General features: G+C 43.5%; 1 protein-coding gene across 1 annotated transcript; it reads left to right on the plus strand.

Moving 5' to 3' along the window:
- Window positions 1–494: 494 nt before the first annotated feature.
- Window positions 495–26,268, plus strand: CALB1 (calbindin 1). The gene is made up of 11 exons (XM_081874754.1): window positions 495–691; window positions 1,279–1,355; window positions 8,156–8,227; window positions 17,452–17,535; window positions 17,642–17,698; window positions 20,542–20,619; window positions 21,925–21,980; window positions 22,755–22,794; window positions 22,906–22,959; window positions 23,093–23,164; window positions 24,649–26,268. The coding sequence occupies exons 1-11, from the start codon at window positions 610–612 to the stop codon at window positions 24,760–24,762; spliced, it is 786 nt and encodes a 261-aa protein (XP_081730880.1). The 5' UTR covers window positions 495–609; the 3' UTR covers window positions 24,763–26,268.
- Window positions 26,269–26,297: the final 29 nt, after the last annotated feature.

Below are 26,297 nucleotides of genomic sequence, written 5' to 3' on the forward strand. Positions count from 1 at the left end.
CTGGTGGTCATCTCACTAGTTAACACAGCAAACAGGATGCTGGTCCAGATCAGAGGTAGCCAACGTGGTGCCCTTCAGATACTAACGGAAACCCCCATCATCCTTGACCGGTGGCTGTGCTGGCTAAGACTGAAGGAGTCAGAGTCCAACAATACCGGACGACACTGCATTGGCTACCCTGGTCTAGCTGGACCTTTGGCCTAGACCAGAACTGGTAAGCAGAGAGGAAGGGAAAAACTGAATTGGGCCATCCTTATCACTTTCCACCCAACACCTCCATGATGTCACCGGTGTAATTATTAACACTTTGGGGTCCCTAGTGGTGTGTGGGGGGAGGGGCAGGCTGCCTCCTCTCCTTTTGTGAACGGGGAAGAGCAACCGAGGTGGAACAATGCGAGGAGATAGCAAGGGGGAGGGAGCGCTCCGGAGGCGTGGCTCGGCGAGTGGAGCACTGGATAAATAGAGCGCGCTCAGCGGAGATCGCCCAGGAGTGACTAGCCCGGGCGGAGAGTCAGCACCGCGGACAGCGACATCTCCAGCAGCTGCAGCAGCACCACCGCCACCACCAGTCGCCGCCTTTTCTCCTTCCTCCACCCAAAGGTGCACGCCATGGCCGCGGAGACTTACCTACAAGGCGTGGAGATCTCAGCAAGCCAGTTTTTCGAGATCTGGCGTCATTACGACGCTGATGGTGACTACAACCCCCCCCACCCCTTCTTCTCAACCTGTCCCACCTTGGCACCCAAGAGCGGGTGGAGAGGGGCTCCGAGGGCTCAGCTGGGCAGGGGACACAGAGGCCCCCCGGGGGGAAGAGGACTTTCCTCGCCACTCCTCTGCCGCGCGCAGGAAAACTTTGCCCCGCGCGCGTGCCAGAACTTTTGCCTGCGAGCTGCAACGACCGGGAAGCGTTTGCGAAGACTTAACTGCACCGTTCGTCTCTCTCTCTCTCTCTCTCTCTGTCTCCCTCCCTCCCTCTCTCTGTCTGTCTGTCTCTGGGTGCCTTGGGAGCAGGGTTCCTCGTTTTCCTCTCTGGAGGCACCTCAAAAGTTCAAGCGCACTCACTCAATAAAGAATGCATAGCCTTAGAAGTTACCTGGCGATGTTGCTTTTCTTGGGGACAGAGAGAGATGAAAGTTCTGTAAACACGTTGAAAGGCACCGCTGTTTTTCAACGCGCAAATGCCCCCCCTACCCCCCACCTTTTCCAGCTGGTAAGGGAGAGTGAGCTAAACCTCCGCAGCTGTAACGAGCGATGCTCTCCCTTTTCTTTGTGTTGCAGGCAATGGGTACCTGGATGGAAAGGAGCTGCAGTGTTTTATCCAGGAATTGCAGCAGGCGCGAAAGAAAGCGGGCTTGGTAGGTTAAGATTTCTTTCCTCCCATTGCTTTATCTCATCTTCATTAAAGTAGAGGAACTATCCTCAGGTGAACTCCAGCAATGAGGCGGCACCCGTTTTGGGTGCATACCTCTCGTGTTAAGTGCAGGTGAATATGACCTAGCAATTATCAAAGGAAAAGTGACTTTGGGAAATCTGGGTGAGATGGAAACTAGATAAGAAAGTTTCTTGGGTCCTTCTACAAGAGCAATCCAGGTGATGCTGGAGTTCTTAAAGTGATGTACAAAAATGTTCAAGGAAACGATTGTTCTGTTGCTTCCTCAGTTTTCCCCACCCCAGTGGTTAAGAAGAAATTCAGAATTAGCTGGATGCATTGTTAATACTTTGGTTGAAATACATTTCTGCCCCTTGGTGGCCAATAAACAGATCTGCAGATTAGTTGTAACTAGAACTAACTAGATATTAGATAATAGTTTGGTTTTAGGATAGTGGAATATTAGCACAAAACAGGGATATCTGACTGTTGTAGGTGATGAACATGTTTACTGGGAAAAATGGGGGGCATTAAAATGGTAATCATTGATGTGTTATTTGGCGTTAAAGGTAGGAGATGTTTGGGAATTTTAAGCAAAAAGTTTTTAAATAATGCAAAACATATTAACTGCTATCCCTATTTGAAATAAGAAACTATCTCTTATCGGAAAAGGAAATGGGGAAAATAGACTTGCTAGTTAATGAATATATCATTCAGAGAAATAAGAAAAATGAAGTATTGAGAGTCAGGCTTAAGATTATGTGCCAAATACAATGAAAATCCAATTAAGAGAGCTCAGCTCTGAAAGATAGTCAGTGTCCCTTGAAATAAAGCTGAAGTTATCCAGTGATATCTGACCAAGTCACACTTGGAATAGACTGACTGAAATAAATGAATTTAAGATCATTGAATTCAACTGATCAGTGTACTTCAAATTTGACTGATGTTGTGTATTACCAATGATGTGTATTTGTAAAATATTTACACAGTTCCTGTAAGATTATTCCAACATTAAAATACATTTGAGCTGTCCTTTAATGATTGCGAGTTGACTGCATAAGTGAAAGTTTGAGTCTATCTACAAGTTTACAATTTATGTGCGTACAGTTGAGGCTGCCTACAAAAATTGTAATCAAGCATTATAAAATACATATTTATGATTGCTATCAAGGACCTGAAGATGTGATGCAAAAATGGATTTGTAATAACTTCAATTATTTTTCAAATGAAGTGATGGCTGGTCCCTATCACATACTTTTTTATTTTTGAGGTTTCTGCACTGTTTTCACTTTTGGCTTTGCAATATGAGTCATTGTCTACATCTCCAGAAGAGAAAAATAGATTCATAATTTATTTTCCGAAGCAATCACTATTAAGTCTACTCTCTGTTTAATAAGTTCTTCATTCAACTGAAAATATTGCATTTTTTATAAGGCATTCATCCCATTTCCCCCCAGGTCTGAAAATGGTGTCAGACTCCTATTAACAAATTCAAGTGCTCTCAAAGTGATATATAAAATCTCTGTAGGCACTTTCTTTTGTGCCACCCACAGTGTTATATTTCCCTTTTTATGCCTGCTTTGAAAGTGCTCAGGTGTTCTTGTTCAGTTTTCCATTGACATTGCTTCTGGGCAAGACTATTTCTGGAATTTTCTGAAAAGAACAGCACCAAAAGTTCAGTTCACTCATTGGATCATTCTTAGCTTCTTGATCCTTGAAGCTTTTCTTTTTTTCTGGACTAATGCATGTCAGACTATCGTGGTTTCAAATCTAAGCTGATTCTTGGATTTAAAAGGCTTGTTTTGCAGAGATTTCTTTAGTTCACACATCTTGTTTCACTGGATACAATTTCAAGCAGCTTTTGAGTTTCGTGTCCCTTCTGAAAAGCGATGTGTGGCAGAATTAATGTATGTTCTAAGCAATTTTTGTGGTTTTACCATTCTTTTCGTACACACGCAACAAAAACTTCGATTTTGCTTGCATTTCAGAAAGCTATTGTTCCTTTCCCTTAACGACAGTACTTAATGTATTTTTTACAACTTCAATTTAAATCTTTTTCACCTTGCATATCTTGTCTATATTTCCAGTTTTTTGTTTCTTTGTTTCAAAAAGACTGCTTAATTCTCTTTCCTCCCAATATTTATGACTTGTAATATGTTTGTCTTAATTATGTTTTGGCATAGACTTGGTGGGTAGGATTAATGGGTGAAAATGAATACTCCCCTGTAGGATATGCAGCATATATTCTGTAGGTCTGCCAAAGTCGCCTCCCCCCCCCCCCCCGGGAAGAACTTCTTTCCTTCTGCAATTCTTAACCCCTAATAAATTAAAGAAAAGAAGGCTTCTACAATCCTATGTATGTTTGCTTGTGAGTATGTAAGTAAGTCTCACAGAGTTTGGTGAGTCTTAAGTATTTATAACAGTCATAGGACTGGACTGTATGCATAGTAAAGGAAGGTGTTTCAGAAGCTTCAAAAATCTATATAGTTAATCTTCCATACTTCAAATTTACCTCATCAATAAATTCTGAAAATGCATTGCTTTGTGCATCATCTTGCTGCCCAGAAACAATTGCCAAAGACATCTGGGGAAGATTTGTCTTAAGATCTGCTTTCAGTTGTGCTTTATGCCTGACTGACAAGTGCCCAGTACAATGAAGTGTGAACACAGCTGCTTAGTAACAACTTGATGCTTAATCATTAACTAGTTGTTGCTTGGATATAATACTCATAATGTTTCTCTTAAGCCCTGCTTGGGCATTCAAAGAATGTATGGAGGAATAAAGCATGGAGTATTGGGGTGGCAGCTCCTCAGGGGCTCCTCTTTAACCTCTCAACATTGAACAGGAAGGCCTGAAGGAAGGGATCTTCATGCACTCATGAACTCCCTTAGAATCCTCCCTGAAATCATGGTTCTGATTGCTTAGAGTCCCTGATCTGGGAGGCGATTCCAAGCATGTTCAAATGTACACATGAAGAATCTTTCCTTCAGACGTTTGGCCTCACTATGTGGACATCAGGGAGGAGGTGGAGATGGAGATGGAGATGTTGGAGCTGACCCAATGGCCTTTCTGGGCTTTAATGCCTCTGCGGTATAGGTGCCTGAACTCCATGTGGAACATTCCATTCCTCCCAAATAATATGAAAAGTGGTAGAGGTCCCCTTGCCGAGTTACCCACCTTTCTGTACTTGCTTGACTTTTCAGTACAATGCATGCAAGGATACAAACACATCTTTCTTATGGGGGTGGGACACACACATTAAAAACTCAAACTGCTCACCACAGAATTGGGAAATAGACCATAGCGAAGTGTGTATTGTTCAGGGATCTATTATTCATGGCAAATAAGATCTAAGAAAATATTTCAGCGGCGCCTGTAGATGCCTTCCATAGTTGTGCTAATTTTATACCTGCCAATAGCAATCTTTTTCACTTCAGTATCTTTGAGAATACAACGTTATATGTTTTCACTGCACATTTGAAATAACTAGTGTGGATTTCTGGTAGGAAAATGGAAGTGAATTCAACGGTGCAGGACATCTAGCAGCTTGGTCCTATGCAAGTTTCTCAAGAGGAAGTGCCCCTGATTTCAGTGGTACTGACTTCCAAAAAAAGCATCCTTAGGCTCTGAGTCCAAAGGCTGCAGTCTCATGCACAGTTGCTTGGGAAGAGGTCCCTGTGAATTTAGTGGGACTCACTTTTGAGTCCATACACAGGCTCAGACTGTACAGACATTGACACTCAGCTGACAATGAACCACTGTCTCATATATGTGATTCATCTTAGATATGTGATTCATTTCATAGCCAGGTAGTGGAACTGTGGAAGGGAGGTTTTTGTTTATTAAACTGAAGAAAACACTGATGGTTATTGTGAACAAACTCCTTTTGAATGAAATTTGTAGTGATGATGAGAGACAGTGTATGCTACTGTGAGTGTCCACAATTTGATCAATGTTAACAGTGACAAGTGAACGTGGACAAGCCCAGACAAATTTCATAAACGTCAAAAGACTCAGAGATACATCTGTCAGAGTTGACAGTCGGTTCAATGTGATTGTCAACATTCACTGCTATATGTTCATAAAATGGCATTCTACATACATTTATTAAATTTGTCTGAGGTGGTCAGAATTCATGCATGAATGTAAAATCAGGACAAATTTTGGACATTGACTATAACATAAAATGAATTATACTGATGTTTTATGAGTTAAGAAACTTAATGCTCTAGAAACTTAATAGTTTTTATATATTTACTTGCTTGGAAATAGTTTTAACCATCTCTGTGTTAGCAGGGTGGAGAGAGAGAGAGCAACTGCATGTTTAAATTGGGCTGAATTTTTGTGAGGTTGAATTTTTGTAAGGAAAAACAGCTGTTCTAAGGCAAGTGAAACTGTGAGTGGAAAACCTCTACCTTTTCCTCTTTTGCACATTTCCTCCAGCCTGTTTGTGTCCTTTGTGTTCTTTGTCAGCTAGTGCTGATTTTTGTTTTTACTGGAAAAGTCCTCTTCATTGCATGATTCTCGTCTTGGAGATACTGTCAAGAACATGGTGGCATCATGGGGCTATGTAGCCAATCAGATTTTACTGTGTGACAATATCACTGAGTGCAAATGGAACCCTCCCACTGCCCACACTCTCAATGGGGAAGCAAAAGGGACTCTGCCCACATTGCCCATCTGGGGTAGAATGAATGATAGAGATGCATATTCAGATGAGGATGTATTCCGTACTGACTGCATCATTTCCAAAGGAATATTCATTTGGATATGAATCCAAATGCACATGTTGGTCCATATCCTGTCCCAACTAGTCAAGTAGGAAGGACTGAAGGAGTGCTCACCTGGTTGCCTCAGCAACATGGCTGTGGCCTGTTTTTCATGCCCTTTTGCAAAGTGATGCAAATAACACCAAGAAAAGGGGGGAAACTTTAAATAGCGGGAAAGCACAATAGTCAATGTTTTTGCATTCATTGCTGGATATAATATTTTTTTATATATGCCACTGATAGATAGATAGATAGATAGATTCTTTATTGTCATTACACAAGTGCAACATTGCACAAGTGCAACGAAATTGGATGCCATCCCTTAAAAACAACAAAAGCAAAACAACAACAACAACCAAACAAACCACATTGCAGCCACACCCACACCCACACCCATCAAACTCCCAGGTCACACTATCGAGTTACTGCATTTAAGAAGGCCACAGCTCTTGGATAGAAACTATTTTTCAGTCTATTTGTCCTTGACTTGATGTTTCTGTATCTCCTGCCAGAAGGCAGTAGTACAAACAGACTGTGTCCCGGGTGAGATGCATCCTGCAGGATATTGTTTGCTTTCCTAAGACAACGGGAACCGTACAGTTCTTCCAAAGATGGGAGGGGATGACCAATAATCCTTTGGGCTGTGGTTATAACCTTCTGGAGCACCTTCCTCTTCCTAGCTGTACAGCTGGAGAACCAGGCACAAATACAGTATGTGAGAATGCTCTCTATGGAGCCTCGGTAGAAGGACACCAGCAGTCTCTCACTCAGATTGTTCTTCTTTAAAAGTCTGAGGAAATAAATTCTCTGCTGGGCCTTCTTCACCAGAGCAGTGGTATTTGCGCTCCAAGTCATGCCCTGATCGATAGTCACTCCCAAAAACCTGAATTCCGCCACCCTCTCCACCCGTTCCCCGTTGATATACAAGGGCTGAATGTCCGCCTTTTTTTTTCTGTAATCCACCACCAATTCCTTGGTCTTAGCCGTATTAAGAGCCAGATTGTTCTCTCCACACCAAGCACAAAGCCGCTCCACCTCGTCCCGATAGGCGGACTCATCCCCTCCTGAAATGAGCCCCACCACCGTAGTGTCATCAGCAAACTTGATGATTTTGTTGCTGGAATAAATGGCTGTACAATCATACGTATAGAGAGTATAGAGCAGGGGACTCAACACACAACCCTGTGGTGAGCCGGTGTTAAGGCTAAGGGCTGTGGACATATGTGACCCTACTCTAACCCTCTGAGAACGTTCTGACAAAAAGTCCAAAACCCAGAGACAGGTGGAGTTGGAGAGTCCAATCGCCTCTAGCTTGGACACCAGTCTATGGGGGAGGATAGAGTTAAAAGCAGAGCTAAAATCCACAAACAGCAGCCTCACATAACTCCCCGGCTGCTCCAGATGGAACAGAGCAGCATGGAGAGTGGTAGTGATAGCGTCTTCCGTGGATCTATTTGCCCTGTATGCAAACTGGTAGTTGTCAAAAGTTGATGGAAGACAGGAAATAATGTGACGGCGCACCAGTTTCTCAAAACACTTCATGATGATTGGAGTCAGTGCAACTGGTCTGTAGTCGTTCAGACTACTGATTGTGGATTTTTTAGGCAGAGGAACAATAGTTGACGACTTCAGGCAGGGTGGGACAATAGACTGGTGTAAGGACTTGTTGAAGATCTTAGTAAAGACCCTCGCCTGTGTATAACTTTACATTTAACAACATTCTGGAAAATCTGAAAGAAGAAATTCTGCAGCTTAGTGTTTAATTTTGGAGCAGTTAAAGCCCTTAAGGCACATGGTTTTAGGCTCAGGATATTACTAGACGTGGCAGAACCATCAGGGTAGGTTCTTAATTAATTATATGACTCCTTAGTTTTAAGAAACTGCATAGGGTACAACCTACTGGGAAGCTCCTTTAGCACCATTCATTTCTGTGGAAATTGTGCAGGAGACATTCCTGCAATGGACTGTGTCTTTGGCTTTCTTTTAAGTAATAATCATTGTGTTGCACATTTATAGGACCTGACCCCAGAAATGAAAAAATTTGTGGACCAGTTTTCAAGTTCTGATGGAAAGATAGGAATTGTAGAGGTAAGCTAACTGGTTTACTTACTGCTATTTAATGAATTTGTTTATTCATGTTGGTCATAGCTCTGCAGTGATATAGGCCTGTCTGCAAATATTTGTATTATTTGCTTTTGATGTTTCTTGGGAAATGGTTTTCTTCATTTTATTATCTTTTATTATGAAATTTATGAACTTATCATCATTTTAATACGAAAACATTTCAGTGTTTTCATTCTGAAGTTATCCATGTAAACAACAACAACCCAGTTCTTGATGGCATTTAATCTTGAGACTGTTTTGCATAACAACAACAACATAAATGCAAAATCAAGCATAAACAAACTCATCACAGAAAACAAACACAGAAATATCAAAGCAGAGACAAAAAGGGGGCATCTCTTTTTAAGAAATTCAAATTGCCAAAAATGTTTAGCTGCTTGAATAAAATTTGGTTTAGGCTGACATTTTCTAAAACTGCTTTTCAATGGAAACCTCACAGCAAAAACCTTTCTGGTCTGGACTTAATTTGAGTAAACAATGATATGAAGAATGATATTGTTTCATTTTTGGAGTTTGCTGCATATTGTTCAGTGAGGCCTAAACATGCTTAGGTATGGTTAAATCATGCCCAGTGTGTTGGATATGGTTTTGTATAGCAGCTTCAGCCATTGACTGGTTATATAATGCCCTTTTAAAATGTTCATTGAAACTGAAGTATAGAAAACAGTAGATCTTGCTTTGCAAACCAGCTTAGCTTGATCTTGAAACTTACTCCTGTTGTTTAAAATAATTGTAAAAATACAATCTTCATCCGAGAAAGATGTTGGTCATTGTGATAATAGGCAAGAAATGAGAGTTCTTGTTTCTAATTCTTCTCCAATAACTTATCACTGGACACTAGTAAAACCATACAAGGTTGATTCTCGAACGATGTGATTATCTCACTTGTGAATGCTCTCAATAGCCATTGCTGTCAGTAAGAAAGGTTAATAGGGACCAAGTATCTGATTGCTGATATAAATCTGAATATTAGAATAGCCATTCATTGAGAACTAAGATGTAGACTGTAAATAAATGTGGACTTTTGTCCAAGTAGACGTGCATAGAATGAAGCTTCACAAGAGTTGTGTATGTGAAGTCCTATAAATACATTCATAGAGTGATGTATTTATTTTTATTGATTCAACAGTGAATTATGAATCCAAAAGTTCAAGGCAGATTCAATAGCTTATGGTACAGATATTTAAAAAGACATCTCTAGTTGCAAAGCCTCATCCTTTGAAAAAGGACGAAGGGAACTGGAGAGTCAAAGGGAAGAGATTCTATGAAAGATGGAGGCAATGAATCTTCAGGCAAAAAGAACCACCCATCAGAACTACTAAAAACAATGTCAGAAGAAGATTAATTTAAAGAAAACCATACAGCAGGATAAAAGCAGTAAATAGCATTAAGAATCACTTCTTTAGGAGTAAGACCACTTGAACTCACTGAGACTTACCTCAGTGGGACTTACCTCTGAGAAAATATAATGATGTAGAATTATGTAATCTTTAGTACAACCATCATTCTTGATTAGTAAATAGAAAATGAGACTGGCATAATTTATTTCCTAGCATAAATCACCTAAATGCAGTTTTAGGAGGGTGTGGGTTGTAGTTTGCTTTGCTTTGTTTTAATTTAAAGGAGCATTTAAGAATGCAGGCTGGCTCACCCCTCACTTTCTGTGATTTTTCTCCTCCTCCAAGGTGGCCCAAGATACCTTCTGTTTCCAAAATATGTTTTCTTGTGAGACAATATTTAACCTTCTTAAAAGTCAAGCTGAATAGTTTAAGGCATTTTCAGCACTGCTGCTGCTGCTCAAGTTAAAGGAAATTCTGGGAGCATCTTCAGGAGCCTGCATTAGTGTGTTTCCTCCCTGAGCTTTTATCCATTGCCCTCGGGCTAATGTGTAGAATTTGACAAGCCACTTGTTCTTCTAAAAGGCTCCCCCTCCCAGCACTCCAGCTTATTTGTTCAAGTCACTGCCTGCACCAAGATGAGGTTTCAAAAGCCCATCCTTTAACATTATCAGCCTGCAATCATTCCATGTTTGAATGATTCAATAGCTTTTTTTCTGCTAGGGAAAGGTGGTTGGGTGGTAGGAGGAAGGGATGTAATGTTGGAAATACACCTTTTCCTTGTTTTGCTTTTCTTTTCTTTTTAAAAGCGTGTACACAAGCACTATTTATCTATCTAATCATTTCATGACAGAACAGAATGCAAACTAGAGGTTCATTTAGTAATCCACATAAGAAGTAATTTTTAAAAACTGTTTCACTACAGAACAGAATAAATTCCTCTCTAGAAATAGCATTTTTTTCACAGCACTTTCACTCCTAAAGGCAGACCTGCATAATCTGTAGCCCATTAGTCATCCATGGTACCTATGTGGTGCTTGGAAACCCTGTCATTTTTCAGATACAACCACACGGCAAAGCCATGAGATTTACTGATTCCCTACTAGGCTGCCGTGTGGCTAGTTGATTGCGTATGGCTTGATGTGGGTCATAAGGCGCTAATAATCAGTGTCCTGATTTTTTTCTGGGACTGCAGAAATGAGTGGTAATTTGTTGATCTGTAATGCATGTGTTGGTGGAAGAACTGTTCTACCAAGTGTACCCTTCCATAATATAGGAAGTTGGGTTGTTGTTTTTGTTTTAAACCAGTTCTGTTTATCCATCTCGCGTAATATTCTGAGTAGCAGTATCTCTCCAGCTCTCAGATGCCTTTCCAGTTGCCAAAATACAGAATCCTATAGACTGGGTATACTGTAGCTCAGTATACCCTGTAGCTCAGTAGAATACCTGTTTTGCATGCAGAAATACCTGTTTTGCAGCAGAATACCAGTAGAATACCAGTTTTGCATTGCATTCAATCCCTGGCATCTCCAGCAGGGCTGGGAAAGAATCCTGCCTGAAACTCTGGAGAGCTGCTGGCAATCAGCGTAGACAATATTGTGCTATATGGGCCAATGGCCTGATTTGGTATGAGGCAGCTTACTAGGTTCCTATGTAATGAGGATTGAACCAGAAACCTCCTCCATGTGAAATACGTGCTATGATCCATGCCCAGTAATTGATTGGCCCAGTTCTCTACATTAGAATCTTAATTCTGTCGTTCCCTCCATCTTTTCTTACTAGTCACCAGTTTGAATCTAGGCTGGGATGCAGCTATTTCCAGAGCAGATCCAGGACTCAACAGGTTTTGGAATTTTGGAGTAATAGCACAGTAACTGAGAATATAATACCCAGAGGCACAACAGGCAACAATATATTGGTGGTGTTTTGGAGACTTTAAAGGCATACTGTAGTTCCATTTGGTTCCCTATCTTCCCCAGTGCCATTTGGGCCAGTCTCAGTGCCAGCCCCACCATTAGACAGAGTGAGGCAGCTGGTGCTAAGGAGTGATGAGTGGACAGAGCTGGGAGCGCAACTCTGTGCTAGCCTGCTGCTCTCTGGTGCAGTGTAGGATGCTGTGCCATTGGCAATGTACAAATAAGATTCAAATGTACATCTTCTGTACATTGGATGTGCATGGATGTGCATGAGTGTGGCATTTTCCTGTATTTGACTTGGGCAACACACTGTCTTGAGCGGACCTGGCCAGCTTGTGTCCAGAGCGGCAAAGGGGTGTTGTTGTTACTCAGAAGATTCAGGCTGTACAAAGCGTAATTAACTTCCTGTCACACTGAAATCTGAGCCATGATGAATCCATTCTGGATTATATAATCCACTCCAGCATTTTGGCTCTACCAAAACTTCGCACAAGGACTCATTTCAATCTTTGAAACATACAAAAGTTAACATTCAGAGAGACAAATTAAAATGCTGAAAGTAAGAGATACACAAGACTGCATTGGCAGCAGTTTATTTCCAGTTATACTAAGGCAGATTCTCTTAATTATTGCTATTATATTTCAGCTGGAGTTTTGCACTGTAGCTTGGTAAATGGGGGTGGTCAGAATCCTGTAATCTCCAGTAAAAGGTAGAGACTGTTTCTTAAAAGTAATCTTGGCTGCTAGATCCATCTTTCTCAAGCAGAATTCCAAGAAAGACTGTATAAAGAGAATTTTTAAAAATTCATATCCATACCAATTTCTAAAGCTGCTTCCTTACTGATGGCAAAATTGTTGCAGTTGCTGCATTTTCATATATAATCACTGTTGCAGGCTGAGAGAGACGTAAAGACAGGTGACTTAATTAGCATGGTTTGTCATCTGTATTCATATATTACTGAACTCTGTGCAGCTTCTGTGCAAGAACACATACACAGCAGTATAGTGTTTGGACTAGGGTCACTTGCAGTAGCACAGAAGCCCCAATAAACTTTGCAATATGTCTGTCTCTCGATCTATTTCATAAACAATACTGAATAAGTCAACCCAGGAAGATTCATTTCTTTAAAACAGGTGTGGGGAACCTTTAGCCACCCAAAAATGCCATAACTCCCTTCATCCCCTCTTGGGCTGGTGGGAGTTGGAGTTCAGTAATATCTGGATGGCGAAAGGTTCCCCACACCTGATTTTAAACCTCCAGAACTGTGAGGGGTGGATGCATTTGGATGTTGTCTTGCGCTTTTCTGCTAGTTCCAGATTTTGTGGGACCTTTGCTTTGGGGAGCCGCCCTCCTCCTTTCCTGTGTTGCCACTGGCCATTTGCTTGCTTCTCCATGGGGGCCCAATGGGGGCCACCTCCCAGAGAGAGAACCATGTGTGCAGAGGTTGCTGCTCCTTCTCCTCGCTCCTTTCACTATTTGCTCAGAGAGGGCAGGTGAACATGAAGAAATCACAAGGTGGAGCAGCAACAGGGCCAAGAGGCTCCATGGGCTGGCAGCAGGGCAGCTGACTTCAGGGATGGAGTATGTGACAGACGCCCATCATCCTTGGTCATTGGCCAGGCTAGCTGGGATTGAAGTAGAACTGGAATTCAGAAACGTTGGAAGGTCCACGGATTCCCCATCCCTACTGGGTGAGGGGCTCAGCAGGTGCCCAATGATGCCAAGCTCTGATAGCTTTGGTGGGGTTTCCTCTGTTCCCATTAATTGAATAGAAGGAGAAAACAGATCTTTTCAGCGACATCTCTCCAATTGTGAAATGCTCTCCCTGTGGAAGTTCAACCAGCACAAACAATGTCAACTTTTAATCACTAGGCAAAGACATTTCCTGTTCTCCCAGGTTTTTAAGATTGTTATATGAGATTATTTATGGCCTGTTTTGGTGCTCATCTTTTAGTAGGGTGGGGAATGATACTTCTCTACGTTGGTGGATGAGCACTTTTAGCATTTCTATGTTTTTATTGTTTTGTGTGTGTGTATGTGTGTACTTTATTATTTTTGTATTTTAAATATTTTTGTCACCCCCCCAAGAAAAGGTGAAAAAAAAGATTGCCATCTCATTGCCAAGCAGCATTCTTTAAAAATACAGATAGAAAGTTGGGCCTTGATATCAACCACTGAAAATGTTCTTAATATATATCAATATATTTGAAGGAAAATCATTAGATCAGTGTTTCCCAACCTTTTTTGGGCAAAGGCACACTTGTTTCATGAAAAAAATCTCGAGGCACACCACCATTAGAAAATGTTTAAAAAATTAACTCTGTGCCTATATTGACTATATATAAAGTAACTCTCTTTAATAGGAATCAAATAAACACAAAGAAAGTATTTTATAATTACTTTATTATGAAATAGTAAGTACCGTATTTTTCGTCCCATAGGACGCTCCGTCCCATAGGACGCACCTACTTTTTTGAGGGGGGAAATAAAGGAAAATTTTTTTTCCTTTATTTCCCCCCAAAAAAACCAGGTCGGGGAACAGTGGGATGGCGGTGCTGCGCCTCCCCGCTGTCCCCCGAGCTTGTGGGGCTGGCCCATGTCTGCCTGGCGCGAGGGGCGCTCTGCTTCAGGGCGCCCCGCGCGTCTGGCGGCAGGCTACAGTCCGCAGCATGGGGAACCCTCTGTTTCAGGGCGCCCCATGCGCCCCCCGGGTGCGCAAGGCTTGCCAACACGAGCGCGGAGCACGGGGCGTCCTCCGAAGGGCGCCCCGTGCTCCGCGCTGCCAGCTGCCGCCCGCAAGCCTTGCGCTCCTGGGGGGAGATCCCCCGGGTGCGCAAGGCTGGCCAACACCAGCGCGGAGCACGGGGCGTCCTCCGAAGGGTGCCCCGTGCCCCGTGCTGCCAGCTGCCGCCCGCAAGCCTTGCGCTCCCGGGGGGAGACCCCCCGGGTGCGCAAGGCTTGCGGACACCTGCGTGGAGCACGGGGCGTCCTCTGGAGGGCGCCCCGTGCTCCGCGCTGCCAGCTGACGCCCGCAAGCCTTGCGCTCCCAGGGGGAGACCCCCCGGGTGCGCAAGGCTTGCGGACACCTGCGTGGAGCACGGGGCGTCCTCTGGAGGGCGCCCCGTGCTCCGCGCTGCAGGCTGCTGCCCGCAAGCCTTGCGCTCCCGGAGGGAGATCCCCCGGGTGCGCAAGGCTGGCCGACACCAGCGCGGAGCACGGGGCGTCCTCCGAAGGGCGCCCCGTGCTCCGCGCTGCCAGCTGACGCCCGCAAGCCTTGCGCTCCCGGGGGGAGACCCCCCGGGTGCGCAAGGCTTGCGGACACCTGCGTGGAGCACGGGGCGTCCTCTGGAGGGCGCCCCGTGCTCCGCGCTGCAGGCTGCTGCCCGCAAGCCTTGCGCTCCCGGAGGGAGATCCCCCGGGTGCGCAAGGCTGGCCGACACCAGCGCGGAGCACGGGGCGTCCTCCGAAGGGCGCCCCGTGCTCTGCGCTGCCAGCTGACGCCCGCAAGCCTTGCGCTCCCGGGGGGAGATCCCCCGGGTGCGCAAGGCTTGCGGACACCTGCGTGGAGCACGGGGCGTCCTCCGAAGGGCGCCCCGTGCTCCGCGCTGCAGGCTGCTGCCCGCAAGCCTTGCGCTCCCGGGGGGAGATCCCCCGGGTGCGCAAGGCTGGCCGACACCAGCGCGGAGCACGGGGCGTCCTCCGAAGGGCGCCCCGTGCTCCGCGCTGCCAGCTGCCGCCCGCAAGCCTTGCGCTCCCGGGGGGAGATCCCCCGGGTGCGCAAGGCTTGCGGACACCTGCGTGGAGCACGGGGCGTCCTCCGAAGGGCGCCCCGTGCTCCGCGCTGCCAGCTGACGCCCGCAAGCCTTGCGCTCTCGGGGGGAGGTCCCCCGGGTGCGCAGGGCTGGCCTACAACAGCGCGGAGCACGGGGCGATGGGATGTGGGAGGGAGCTCGCTCCCCGCCCCGTGTGTGCTCGCCGCCGCCGCCCCGCCTCTCGCCGCCCGACTCGCCCGCCTCCCTCCCACGGCACACCAGGCAACGTCTCGCGGCACACTAGTGTGCCGCGGAACACCGGTTGGGAAACACTGCATTAGATAAAGTGACATATTGATTTGGAAGTATCCCGAGTTAGCTTATGCATTGATTTTACTAAAACATTGGTTCACCAGTCTAATTTGAAGCAGAAAATTAAATATTTTGAATTCCAGTGTGGCATTAGAAGGTTGTCAGCTGCCATTATGTTCGTTTGCCTGTTTAGTTCTCTCAAACCTCATGTGAAAAGTCAGCATCCATTTCAAGTATTCTTTTATGTGAAATAAAACCTTGAGTTTACTTTTTTTAAAAAATAATCTAAATACCAAACATTGCAATTCAATACTTGGCTTTCAGTGTTTCCCATTGGTCTGGGCAACTTGAATAGTTCCTTTCTGAAATACTTAGAAAAGCATGAGGATATTGAGGTTATGCTTTGAGAACTGTGCTTATAAGAAACCCTTTGCAAAGACAACCCTCCAGACAAAGGCATTCTATTTCTAGCTCATCTAAATGTGTTAAAGCAAGAGCCTGTGGATTAGGAGACGGGAGCTGGGGACAACTAAGGTCCCAGTGTACTGCAGCCATGTAGCTCAAGTAAAGGCAATAAGCGAGGAACTGAACTTGGGGTTGGGACAAGGGAGAAGGTCAAAAGTGACATAATTTTAAGTCCAAATCTCAGAAGTCACTGAAGGACAGTTTTGGACATGGCACTGATGTGAGGGAGGAAGGAACAGGAAGCACGGCGGTCTTGTACTTCCTGTTCCCTTTCATGTCCATCCTGTCTGAAATAGAACATTCACACCCTGCAGTCCTGGTGATGCAGAAAGGAGCTCTCGATTTAGGAACAGTTTGCTGGATGTGAAATGTGAATATTATGTTTATGAGACAGCAGTGGAAGAACTACATGGTACTTCCTTTTCCTCCATATCTGTATCCCATCAAAAACTGTAATTTAAAGGGATTCTTGGAATGCAGTGAAGATTCTCCCAAATATCACTTTGATATGGATATCTGAAGCTGGTTGAAACCATTAGACCATTTCAAAAGAAAGTTTTTGATCAGGGCTGGCCCACTCCTGAGGCAAGGCAAGGCAACTGCCTCAGGCAGCAGGATCCATGGGGCAGCAGATCCCAATGTAGATATTTATTTCTCCCCCACCTTTTTCCTGATAAAGATCTTCATTCGCCCCTTCTTCCCTGGAGGAGAGAGGGAGGCACCATTTTGTGGGTCCTCTTCAAATACAAAAATGTATTGGGCTGGCCTTGTTTTTGATTGCGCATCAAACACCATCACCACCCCTGCATAATTGAATGCAAACTATATTTTTTATGCCTTTTCAGCCATGAAAATTATATAGCTCTGAACAGAAGTTACAGGGGGTTAACAGCAGAAGGGGCCTATTGTATTCATGTCCTGCTTGTGGGTTTTTCCTAGATATTTGGCTGGTCACTGGGGGAGCAAAATGTTGGACTAGATATATTCTTCATATACTCTTACATTATTTGAAAAAAATATGACTATTGTGACAAAATTCAGGTTTATTAAAGGAAAACATGCAGCAGTTTTAAAGTTCTGCAGCAGCTTGGAGCCAAAAGTGGAATGGAATAATGTCTTCCACTGAAGACTCTGTCCGCAAATATTATAGATTGAACTTCTGCTTCCTTCCTTTGGCAGCATAATTACATAGAATATTTCAAAGTTTCAGTTTATCGTGCCACAGTTTGTTTCAATGTGGTATGCACAGAAAATCCTGGTGGGATTGTACTTGGTATTTACAGACCATTGATAAATATGCAAGTTATTTGAATTTTCAAAACATTTTTTTCTCTCCTAAAGCCTTAGTATGTATTATATTTATTTGACAAACAATTGATTTAATTCGGTCTTAAATATTTTACAGCTTGCTCAGATATTACCAACAGAAGAAAACTTCCTCTTATTCTTTAGGTGCCAGCAGCTGAAATCAAGTGAAGACTTCATGCAGGTAATCTATATAAATGTTTGCATTTTGTAAAATTAAATTGCCAGGTTGAAAGAAGTGTTTTTGGTTGTGCTTGATTTAGTTTTAATGGCTAACTTCTCAATTCCAGACATGGAGAAAATACGATAGTGACCACAGTGGCTATATTGATGCTGAAGAACTTAAGGTAAGAAGCTATCTATGTTTATTTATTAATATGCTTTTCCTGCCCCTACTCCAAATGCTTTTTACCTGGGGTGGCAGCAGAATAAATTGCAAGAACAAAAAGACATAGTAAAACATACAATATATTAAAGAAATTTGGTGTGGTTTTTTTAAAACCCTTTCCTGACTTAACTGTTGAGCCCCTCAAAATGGCCCTGGCTGTCTTGCAGTGTTCCTTAAGGCACTCAGGGTCTGGGCAATTCTGCAGAGAGTTCAAGTTCCCCTATTGTGGTGATTGTGGTGGGGACCCACAAAGCATGCATCTTTTTGTATCTTTGCTGTTGTAACGTGATGTATGGCTGGTGTCATTGATAAGAGGCACTTTCAGAAGATCTGAAAGATGCCTGGGAAGAAGCTGTCTCCAAGGCATTTTGGGTCGAAGCTATTCAAATTAGAGGGCTGCACAACCCAATGCAGTCTTAATACTGTGCTCTTCGCATTCCAGTGATACAAAACCGTGAATGTTTAAAGACGACAGGATTCTTCAATGTTCCAAAACAATAACTCACATACCTCTGTATCATTTTTTTAAGCATTGTGGTTTTTGTCAGTTTACTCCCTTCCTCCTGGTATCCAGAGCTGTCTTTCCCATTGGGTTTACTGGTGCGTTGCGCCAGGGCGCCGGCCTCTCAGGGGCGCCCCAGTGAGTGGGGGAGCTGCGCGGCTTTGCTGGCAGCCTCCCCTTTCCCTCCTGCATGCCCATCAGCTGCGCCCCGTCAACCATATAGCTGGTGGGTGGGCAGCTTGCCTCCCAAGCCTCCGCGGGAGGAGAGCAATCCCCGCAGAGGCCTGGGAAAAGGCTGACAACTCTGGGAAACGAGGGGTGGGGTACCGGAGGAATCTTTGCACCACTGTGCCAGATATGCTTAAAACAGCTCTGCTGGTATCATCATCATTAACTGTTCTGGATTATCCCACTGCAGACCACAGATGGGGATTATATGATTGAGTAGTCACCACCGCAGAGGTGGGTGGGTAGTAGCTAACTAGAAAGCTAAACACTGTGCTAGCCTTCTCTCTGCCTGGCTAGTTTCTATGCATAGGGAAATCATTTAATCATGTCATATGACAAATTAGGGATGCAGGTGGCATTGTGGTCTAAACCACTAAGCCTCTTGGGCTTGCCAATCAGAAGGTCGGTGGTTTGAATCTGCACAATGCAGTGAGCTCCCATTGCTCTGTACCAGGTCCTGCCTAACCTAGCAGTTCGAAAGCACACCAGTGCAAGTAGATTAAATAGGTACCGCTACAGTGGGAAGGTAAACGGCATTTCTGTGTGCTCTGGCTTCTGTCATGGTGTTCCATTGCATCAGAAGCAGTTTAGTCATGCTGGTCACATGACCCAGAAAGCTGTGTCTGGATAAATGCCGGCTCCCTTGGCCTGAAAACTAGATGAGTGCCGCAACCCCATAGTCACCTTTGACTGGACTTAACCATCCAGGGTTCCTTTACATTTACCTTACCTATAATGACAAATTGACAAAATGATTCCTCTAGCTAGCAGGATCATTGGCCAGGGATGATGGGAGTTGTAGTCCAAAAACGTCTGGGGACCCAAGGTTGAGAAAGGCTGATCTAGAGAGTCTTGAGCTACAAGCTGGTTGGCTGGCTGGCCAATATTTGGAAAGTTATTCACTGATGGTCTAGGAAAATCCCTGTTGATTATCCCAGAGTTTTCTGGATATTTTGATACAAACCAAAGTGGATTGCATAGTTGTCAGAAGGCGGCGAAGGCCTATAGCTCACTATGAAGCACCTGCTGTGTGTGTGTGTGTGTGTGTGTGTGTGTACAAGGTCCCTGGCAACTCCAGTTGAAAGGCTCTTGGGAAGCAGTGCTAAGGGCTTGAGATGTGGGAAGTACTGCTGTAAGGCCAACAGTCTTGGACTAATAGTTAAGCTTGACCAAGGGAAACTTTATATATCTGCCAAGGTTGCCTACAGGCTGCTTGGTGCAGCTCAAGGCCTGGGAAACTACTCTGGCTTGGTGCTAGTGTGGGCTTAATGCTTCCCTAACCAGCTACTCTCAAGATGTTTTGAGCTATAGCCACCCTTGTCCATTGTCTATGTCCCTGGGAGCTGACATCTAAACCATCTGGAAGACTGCAGATTGGGGAATGCTGGCACAAAATTTCGAAAGGGTAGTTGCCAGAAGAGCACAAATCAGCTGTTCGATGGGTAAATTCTGCACTCACTGAATGCTCTTAAAGCTCTAGATTTAAATCTGCCTGCCCCGCCTCCACTGAGTGGCCTGGTTTTAAAACTGTTATTAGACTGGCTGCTCTTTTTCTCTTGTGAAGAAGAAAGCAGCTGGAACATGGCAGTGAAGCAAATCCACGCTGACAAGCCTTTCTTGAAAAATGGCTTTGTGGGAATCACTGCTTACTTGTTCCACCAGCTTTGTGCTACAACGTGGGCCTTGTACCCCCCCCCCCCAATCAATCTCTGCTCCATTTTGTGCAAGACTCTCCACCCCCAACTATCAGAACAATCAGAAGATCTTGTCTGAAATAGGAAAAGTAGCAATACTCCAAAGACTAATATTAAGAGGTTAGAACAGGTGTGTGTGCTTGAGAGATGCTTCCAGGCAATAGGCATTTGCAATTCCCAAGCTCTCTAGACTTCTTGCTTAATAAGGATTTTAAATGTCATTATGAACTAGGACAATTGACTGGTCTCTTGGGAAAACAAGTGTCGTTTCCTAGATGAAAAACAGTATTTTTTCAAAGGTCAGCAAAGCAACTTACTGCCTTCCTTCGGTTTTATTGTCTTTTTTTACACTTACCACTCATGTTTGTTTTCTTTCAGAGTTTTTTGAAAGACCTATTGCAGAAAGCAAACAAGCAGATTGAGGATACAAAGCTGTCAGAATATACAGACATCATGGTAAGAGTAGGAAGCTATTTCGTTCGGGGAACTTAGCTCCCTGTCTACATATTAAGGTGTATCTGTTCGAGAAGCTAGGATCTTCTCTAATTACTGTATTTTCCCCATCCCTTATTTGAATTGTGACCTAGCTTGCTGCATAGGCTTCATAGATACCAAGTAGCAAAAGGAGACTCTGATAGATATACCATAATTCGAAGGAACATAACAGGTATGGCTGCAATGTAGCCTTAATTCATTTCAACGAAGTGTGTGCAAGTTCTCATACACAAAATCACAATACATCTCTTGCTATGGAAAACCAGTGCATGTGAATGCCTGGCTGGTTTTGTTACAAAGACAAAAAAAAGGCAAATTTAATAGATTTATTAAATTGGCAAATTATTGTTTGACTGTGATATTTATGTTCTCTGTCCCTTCTTTTATTGCATATGAAATGTTTTGACATGTGCTTAAGGTGTCTCAGTTTTTTAAAAAATGGTAAGACAATGAAGATGGACTATTCCAAATCAAAATACGGTGGACCCTCCAGATACGATCTTAATTTGTTCCAGGGGTCCATCTGCAACCTGAAAAGTCTGTATCTGGAGGTACTGCTTCTGCGTGCGGCGCAATAGAGCGCTTCTGCGAATGCGCATGTGGCGAAACCCGGAAGTATACACTTCCAGGTTTGCCGCATTCGCAACTCTAAGTTTATGCATCCAGAGGGATACATAAGTAGAGGTACAACTGTAATAGATTGCACCCAGAAGTGCCCTTCTGTGAACCAAATGGCTTTGGAGGCAGCAGAGGCTTCCATTAATGGTGGAGGGGAAACATAGGGAATCTGTTTGTATACCAAGTCAGATCACTGGTCCATCCAGCTCAGTATTGTCTACAATGATTGGTAGTGGCTCTCCAATGAGCTACAATCCTTCCCCAGATAGTAGATACCTGCCACTTCCTTTTGTTGCTCACTCCACCATCTTCCATGCTTTTCTGGAGGACTCATCAACCTTTCAAAACAGATTTTCTGGGGACACAGGCAGAAGCCAAGAGCAGGACTTTACTCAATGAACTTTGGGTGCAGCCCAATGAAAAGAGTTATAAAAGCAGCCATAGGGTGAAAGCACGTTTGAGGAAACCTAACTGTAAAATGACCACAGAAACAAGGCATTTTTTAAAATAGCCACCTGTCTCTTAGAGGCCAATTCACTTGCACTAAACAGGCATTAAGAGACAGGTGACGATGTTAACTGTTTTTGGTTGTTGTTTATTGCTGTTATTGGAGAGAAAAAAATGTTCACACAACCCCTCCCTTTTCAGCTCAAGATGTTTGATGAAAACAATGATGGGAAACTGGAACTGACTGAAATGGCCAGGTATGTATTCTTCTAAGAGGGTGAGGGAATGAAATGAGCACCAATCAGCAGATGAAACATGAGAGGGGGAAATGGCCATATGTGGTTGAGAAACAGTTTCTATGAACTGCAAAAATTTGGGCTAGAAACCTCTCTTCTTCTCAGTGTTCAACTCTTTCATTACAAAGACGAATCCTATATTGTAGAAAGAAAATGTGCTGAATATATATATATATATATTTGTTGTATGTTGCTTATCAAAGCAGTTTACAAAGCATATTGCACCCCCCCCCCTTAAAATACAATCCACAAGTGAATTAAATAAATAAAATTTAAGGGAAAGTTTGAATGGGACAAGCAGCCTACAAAGAAGGATTTTACGGTGGTACCTCGGGTTAAGTACTTAATTCGTTCCGGAGGTCCGTTCTTAACCTGAAACTGTTCTTAACCTAAAGCACCACTTTAGCTAATGGGGCCTCCTGCTGCCGCCGTGCCACCAGAGCCCGATTTCTGTTCTTATCCTGAAGCAAAGTTCTTAACCTGAAGCACTATTTCTGGGTTAGCGGAGTCTGTAACCTGAAGTGTATGTAACCCGAGGTACCACTGTACATGAAAAAATGTACTGGGGTTTTGCAGCTCATTTTAGTAAACCATTTCCCAGTCAGCTGTCAAGGTCATCTCCTCTCTCGTTTCTTGAAAAGGTTTGCCTTTATACATTTTCCAGATATGCAGTTCAAGTTCCTACTGTAACCACTCAGCAATTGTTCTGACTTCTGCTTGTGTTTTTCTCCAAAGATTACTCCCAGTACAGGAAAACTTTCTCCTTAAATTTCAGGTATGTAACACGATACTCCTAAAAGTTTGAACATGCATAATATAAACTATATGTGTGAGTAGTGATCCAAACCACTACTGTTCTAATACCTGTTTTCTTTTTTAAAATTAGGGTGTCAAAATGTGTGGGAAGGAATTTAATAAAGCCTTTGATACATTTGATTCAGTAAGTAGACTGCCTACAATATTTATAACTCATTTTTATTTTTAAAAGATCTCTGACCTTACGTGTTCTGCAAGAAAAAACAATGTAGCTGAAAGCAGCTGAAAGCAAAGTTATAATTGCCTTTTGTTTTCAGGATGGGAACGGCTACATAGATGAACAAGAATTAGATGCTTTGCTGAAAGATCTCTGTGAAAAGAACAAAACGGTAATTCTAATTTTATTTCCATTAAAAGTGCACTTAAACTCTGCCCTCCCCCATCTAGTCAGTTAAGGTAGTTGCTCTGAATTCAATATATTTCAGTTTCTGGATACAACAGGAAGATAGGGTTGCCATATTTCAAAAAGATAAAACCAAGAAAACCCCAAGTCACTGAGAAATCAAGAAAACATGATTTTTCAATTAGCTTATCTAAAATTCAGGACAAAGCACCACCTTTCAGAGACACCCCCCCCCCCAGATATCAATTCCCCCTTTGAAATCCTGGTAATATCCTGGAAAATCCAGACGTATGGCAGTCCTACAGGAAGGTGTACAGATAACTCTAATTTCACTTACCTGCCATGTCCTCTGGAAAAAAATACACTTTCTGTTTTTTTGGCACAAGATCAAGGCAGCCATTTTGAGTGCCACGCAAGATCTCACCCTGAAAAAAATGTTTGGGGGGTGAGAGCGAGGCGTAGGTCATGTGACTCACCCAGGGTTTCAAAAGTTGGATGGTATGATATCATGACTTTCTGCTGAGTCAGGCCATTAGCTCAGCCTTGTATACACTGACTAGCCATGGCTTCCCAGGATCTCAGCCATACCTGGAGACACCAACAACTGGCTGGGACCTTATGGATGCAAAACAGATGCTCTATCTCTGAGTTACAGCCCTTTCTCCTATCAAACAGCAGTAGTTTTACTCCCAAGTTATTTCCCATTTCTGTATAGTTCATACTACCACTTCAGTGGGCAAGTGTTGTCAATTCTCTGACCTTTGTCTGCAGGCGGAGTAGAAAAACACTACTTGTCTTATGCCTTTCTTTGTATTAAGTGGGCACTGATGATACTGCTTCAAAAAAAGGGACACTTTACTACCTGGTTTTGCTCAGTACAGAATTAGTTCCCCTTCTCCCAAACCACTGGCACCATCTCTTTCAAACAGCTCAGAGGATACAGCACATGAGTGGATTACTGTATAGCAACGAACAAGCTTACAGTTCAAATATTTTCAGGCAGCGTAATGCAGTCCTTAACGACAGGACTCCAAGTTGATCTTCACACCTGCATGCTTACAGAGGAGCAGATTTTCCAGAGTGTGACTCCATAGTGCTGTGGAGCGATACCTCAGCCGTATGGATTGGGGCTGCTGTATGGGATTTCCCCCCTTGATTGGCACTTTGCTGAAAGAAAGGACACCAGTTGTGGGAGGCGGGGAGGCAGATACCATTGGCCTTGCATAGGTGGTTGCATAATTTACTCATGTGTGCAGATCATCCGTAGAACCAATCTAGCCAACACTCTCAAAACCATTTGTGTTCTCCACCATACTGAAAGTGCATGTGCTTGGGCTCGGCTGTCTTTTCTCGTGTAGCAATAACACTTTGTGTACCCACGTTAGTAACTGAACTGGGTTATAAAGCATTCTCTCTCTCTCTCTCTCTCTCTCTCTCTCTCTCTCTCTCTCTCTCAAAAACCCCTCACAGGAATTAGACATTAACCACATTGCAACATACAAGAAAAACATCATGGCCTTGTCCGACGGAGGAAAGCTTTACCGAACAGAACTTGCTCTCATTCTCTCTGCTGATGGGAATTAGAGCCCTCTGATTACTTCCACTTAACTAGTGATATATTATATCTTTAAAAAAATGACGACAACAACCCAACAACAATAACTGTGCACTATAAGAGGGTAGGCTTTACTTTCTTTTATATCTTGTAAATTTAACACTGCATATAGATAATTAGCCAGGATATGTGGCACATTCTTTTCAGCTTGTTTCTATACTGTTTGTAATGTACAGTTTTTTGTAACTACAAGGTTGATAAAGAGGATGTCTATGTTTGGGCCAGTCCGATTCATTTAAAGTAATAATAATAATAATGACTCTTAAGACAGAGAAGAGTGGGAGATTTCAACACTCAGATTTCACGGAGACTGTTTTTGGCTTGTTATGTACTTTGACATTTGAGGCTGCAGCAGCAATAATGATCTCCATTCATGAAATGGTTCTTCTCACTGTGGTGGAGAGAAACTCTGGGGTGGGAAAACTAAAAGTTGTCGGATTGCAACTCCCACCAGCCCCAGCCAGCATGACTAGGCATGATGGGAGTTGTAGTTCAAAAACTTCCAGAGGACTACAGCTGCCCCACCTGTGGCTTATACTCATACCCACCTCTCCAGAGCTGCCCTGCTGCCTGTCAGCTCAAGTCAGTGGACCATAAGGAAAACCACTCTTAAGACTTGGAAGGGCTACTTATTATAAGCTGTCCTGGAGTGGCAATCATGCCCACTTCAGACTTGTCCCGTGGCACACTTGCTGAAAAGTTTGGCCCTGACTTTGGAGTTACTGGAAGCTATAAAGTAATGATCAAGAAAGCAAGTCTGTTCCTTGCAAACGATGCTAGACGCAGTGTTTCAACTGGGTGGCGGGGGGAGGTCCAAGGCTCCTGGCAAACAAGCAGTGATATTAGAGAATGTAGCAGCGCTGTAGTTAATTGCGTTAATTCCCAACGAGTCTTGCAGCTTTCCATTCCCCCCTGACTTCGGATCCCAAGGCCACAAGTACCTTGGGACACTGAGGAATTTAACTTCATGAGAAGCCTTTAAGCTACCTTGGTAGCCTAACAGGTACAACGATGTCTTATTGTATAAACTGCAAGCTTGGCAAGAAAAGTGTACAACAGAGGAAAGGCAGGCAGAAAAGGTACCACAAGCCGGCCTCTTTATAACTTTTAACGTTTAATGATTGCTGCTGTGTCAGAGAATATAACAATCCATTTTCTAAAAACTATTTCCACTTGCAGAATATTATAATTCTAGCAAACTGCTGTTTTTACATCATTCTGTGTAATCTATAATTAAATTTAATATACTAAGACTGCTGGTGTCTAGTCTGTCTACTTCCTATGTTCTGTTACTTTGGCAGGTGATAAAAGAAATAACTTGCACTTTTATACAGCTAGAATCCACAACACTGTTAAGCTTGCATTTTGCCCAGGTTAATCTCAGTCGTCACAATCTAGCCCAAACTCTTGTTTCCATGACAGAGATAATCAGGGATAGTCCTTTCATTTCAACATTGCATAGCACCATTCCACTGAAATTCATATTACTTACTAAGTTATGAAA

The sequence above is a fragment of the Podarcis erhardii genome (genome assembly GCF_964252035.2).
Source record: "Podarcis erhardii genome assembly, chromosome: 8".
NCBI classification, from domain to species: domain Eukaryota; kingdom Metazoa; phylum Chordata; class Lepidosauria; order Squamata; family Lacertidae; genus Podarcis; species Podarcis erhardii.

What these genes read in the sequence shown, in the direction of transcription:
- CALB1 (XM_081874754.1), top strand. Translation starts at nt 610, where the DNA reads ATGGCCGCGGAGACTTACCTACAAGGCGTGGAGATCTCAGCAAGCCAG. An exon ending in GCGTCATTACGACGCTGATG is followed by an intron (nt 692 to 1,278) that starts GTGACTACAACC and finishes TTTGTGTTGCAG; the next exon opens with GCAATGGGTACCTGGATGGA. An exon ending in CAGAATATACAGACATCATG is followed by an intron (nt 20,620 to 21,924) that starts GTAAGAGTAGGA and finishes CTCCCTTTTCAG; the next exon opens with CTCAAGATGTTTGATGAAAA.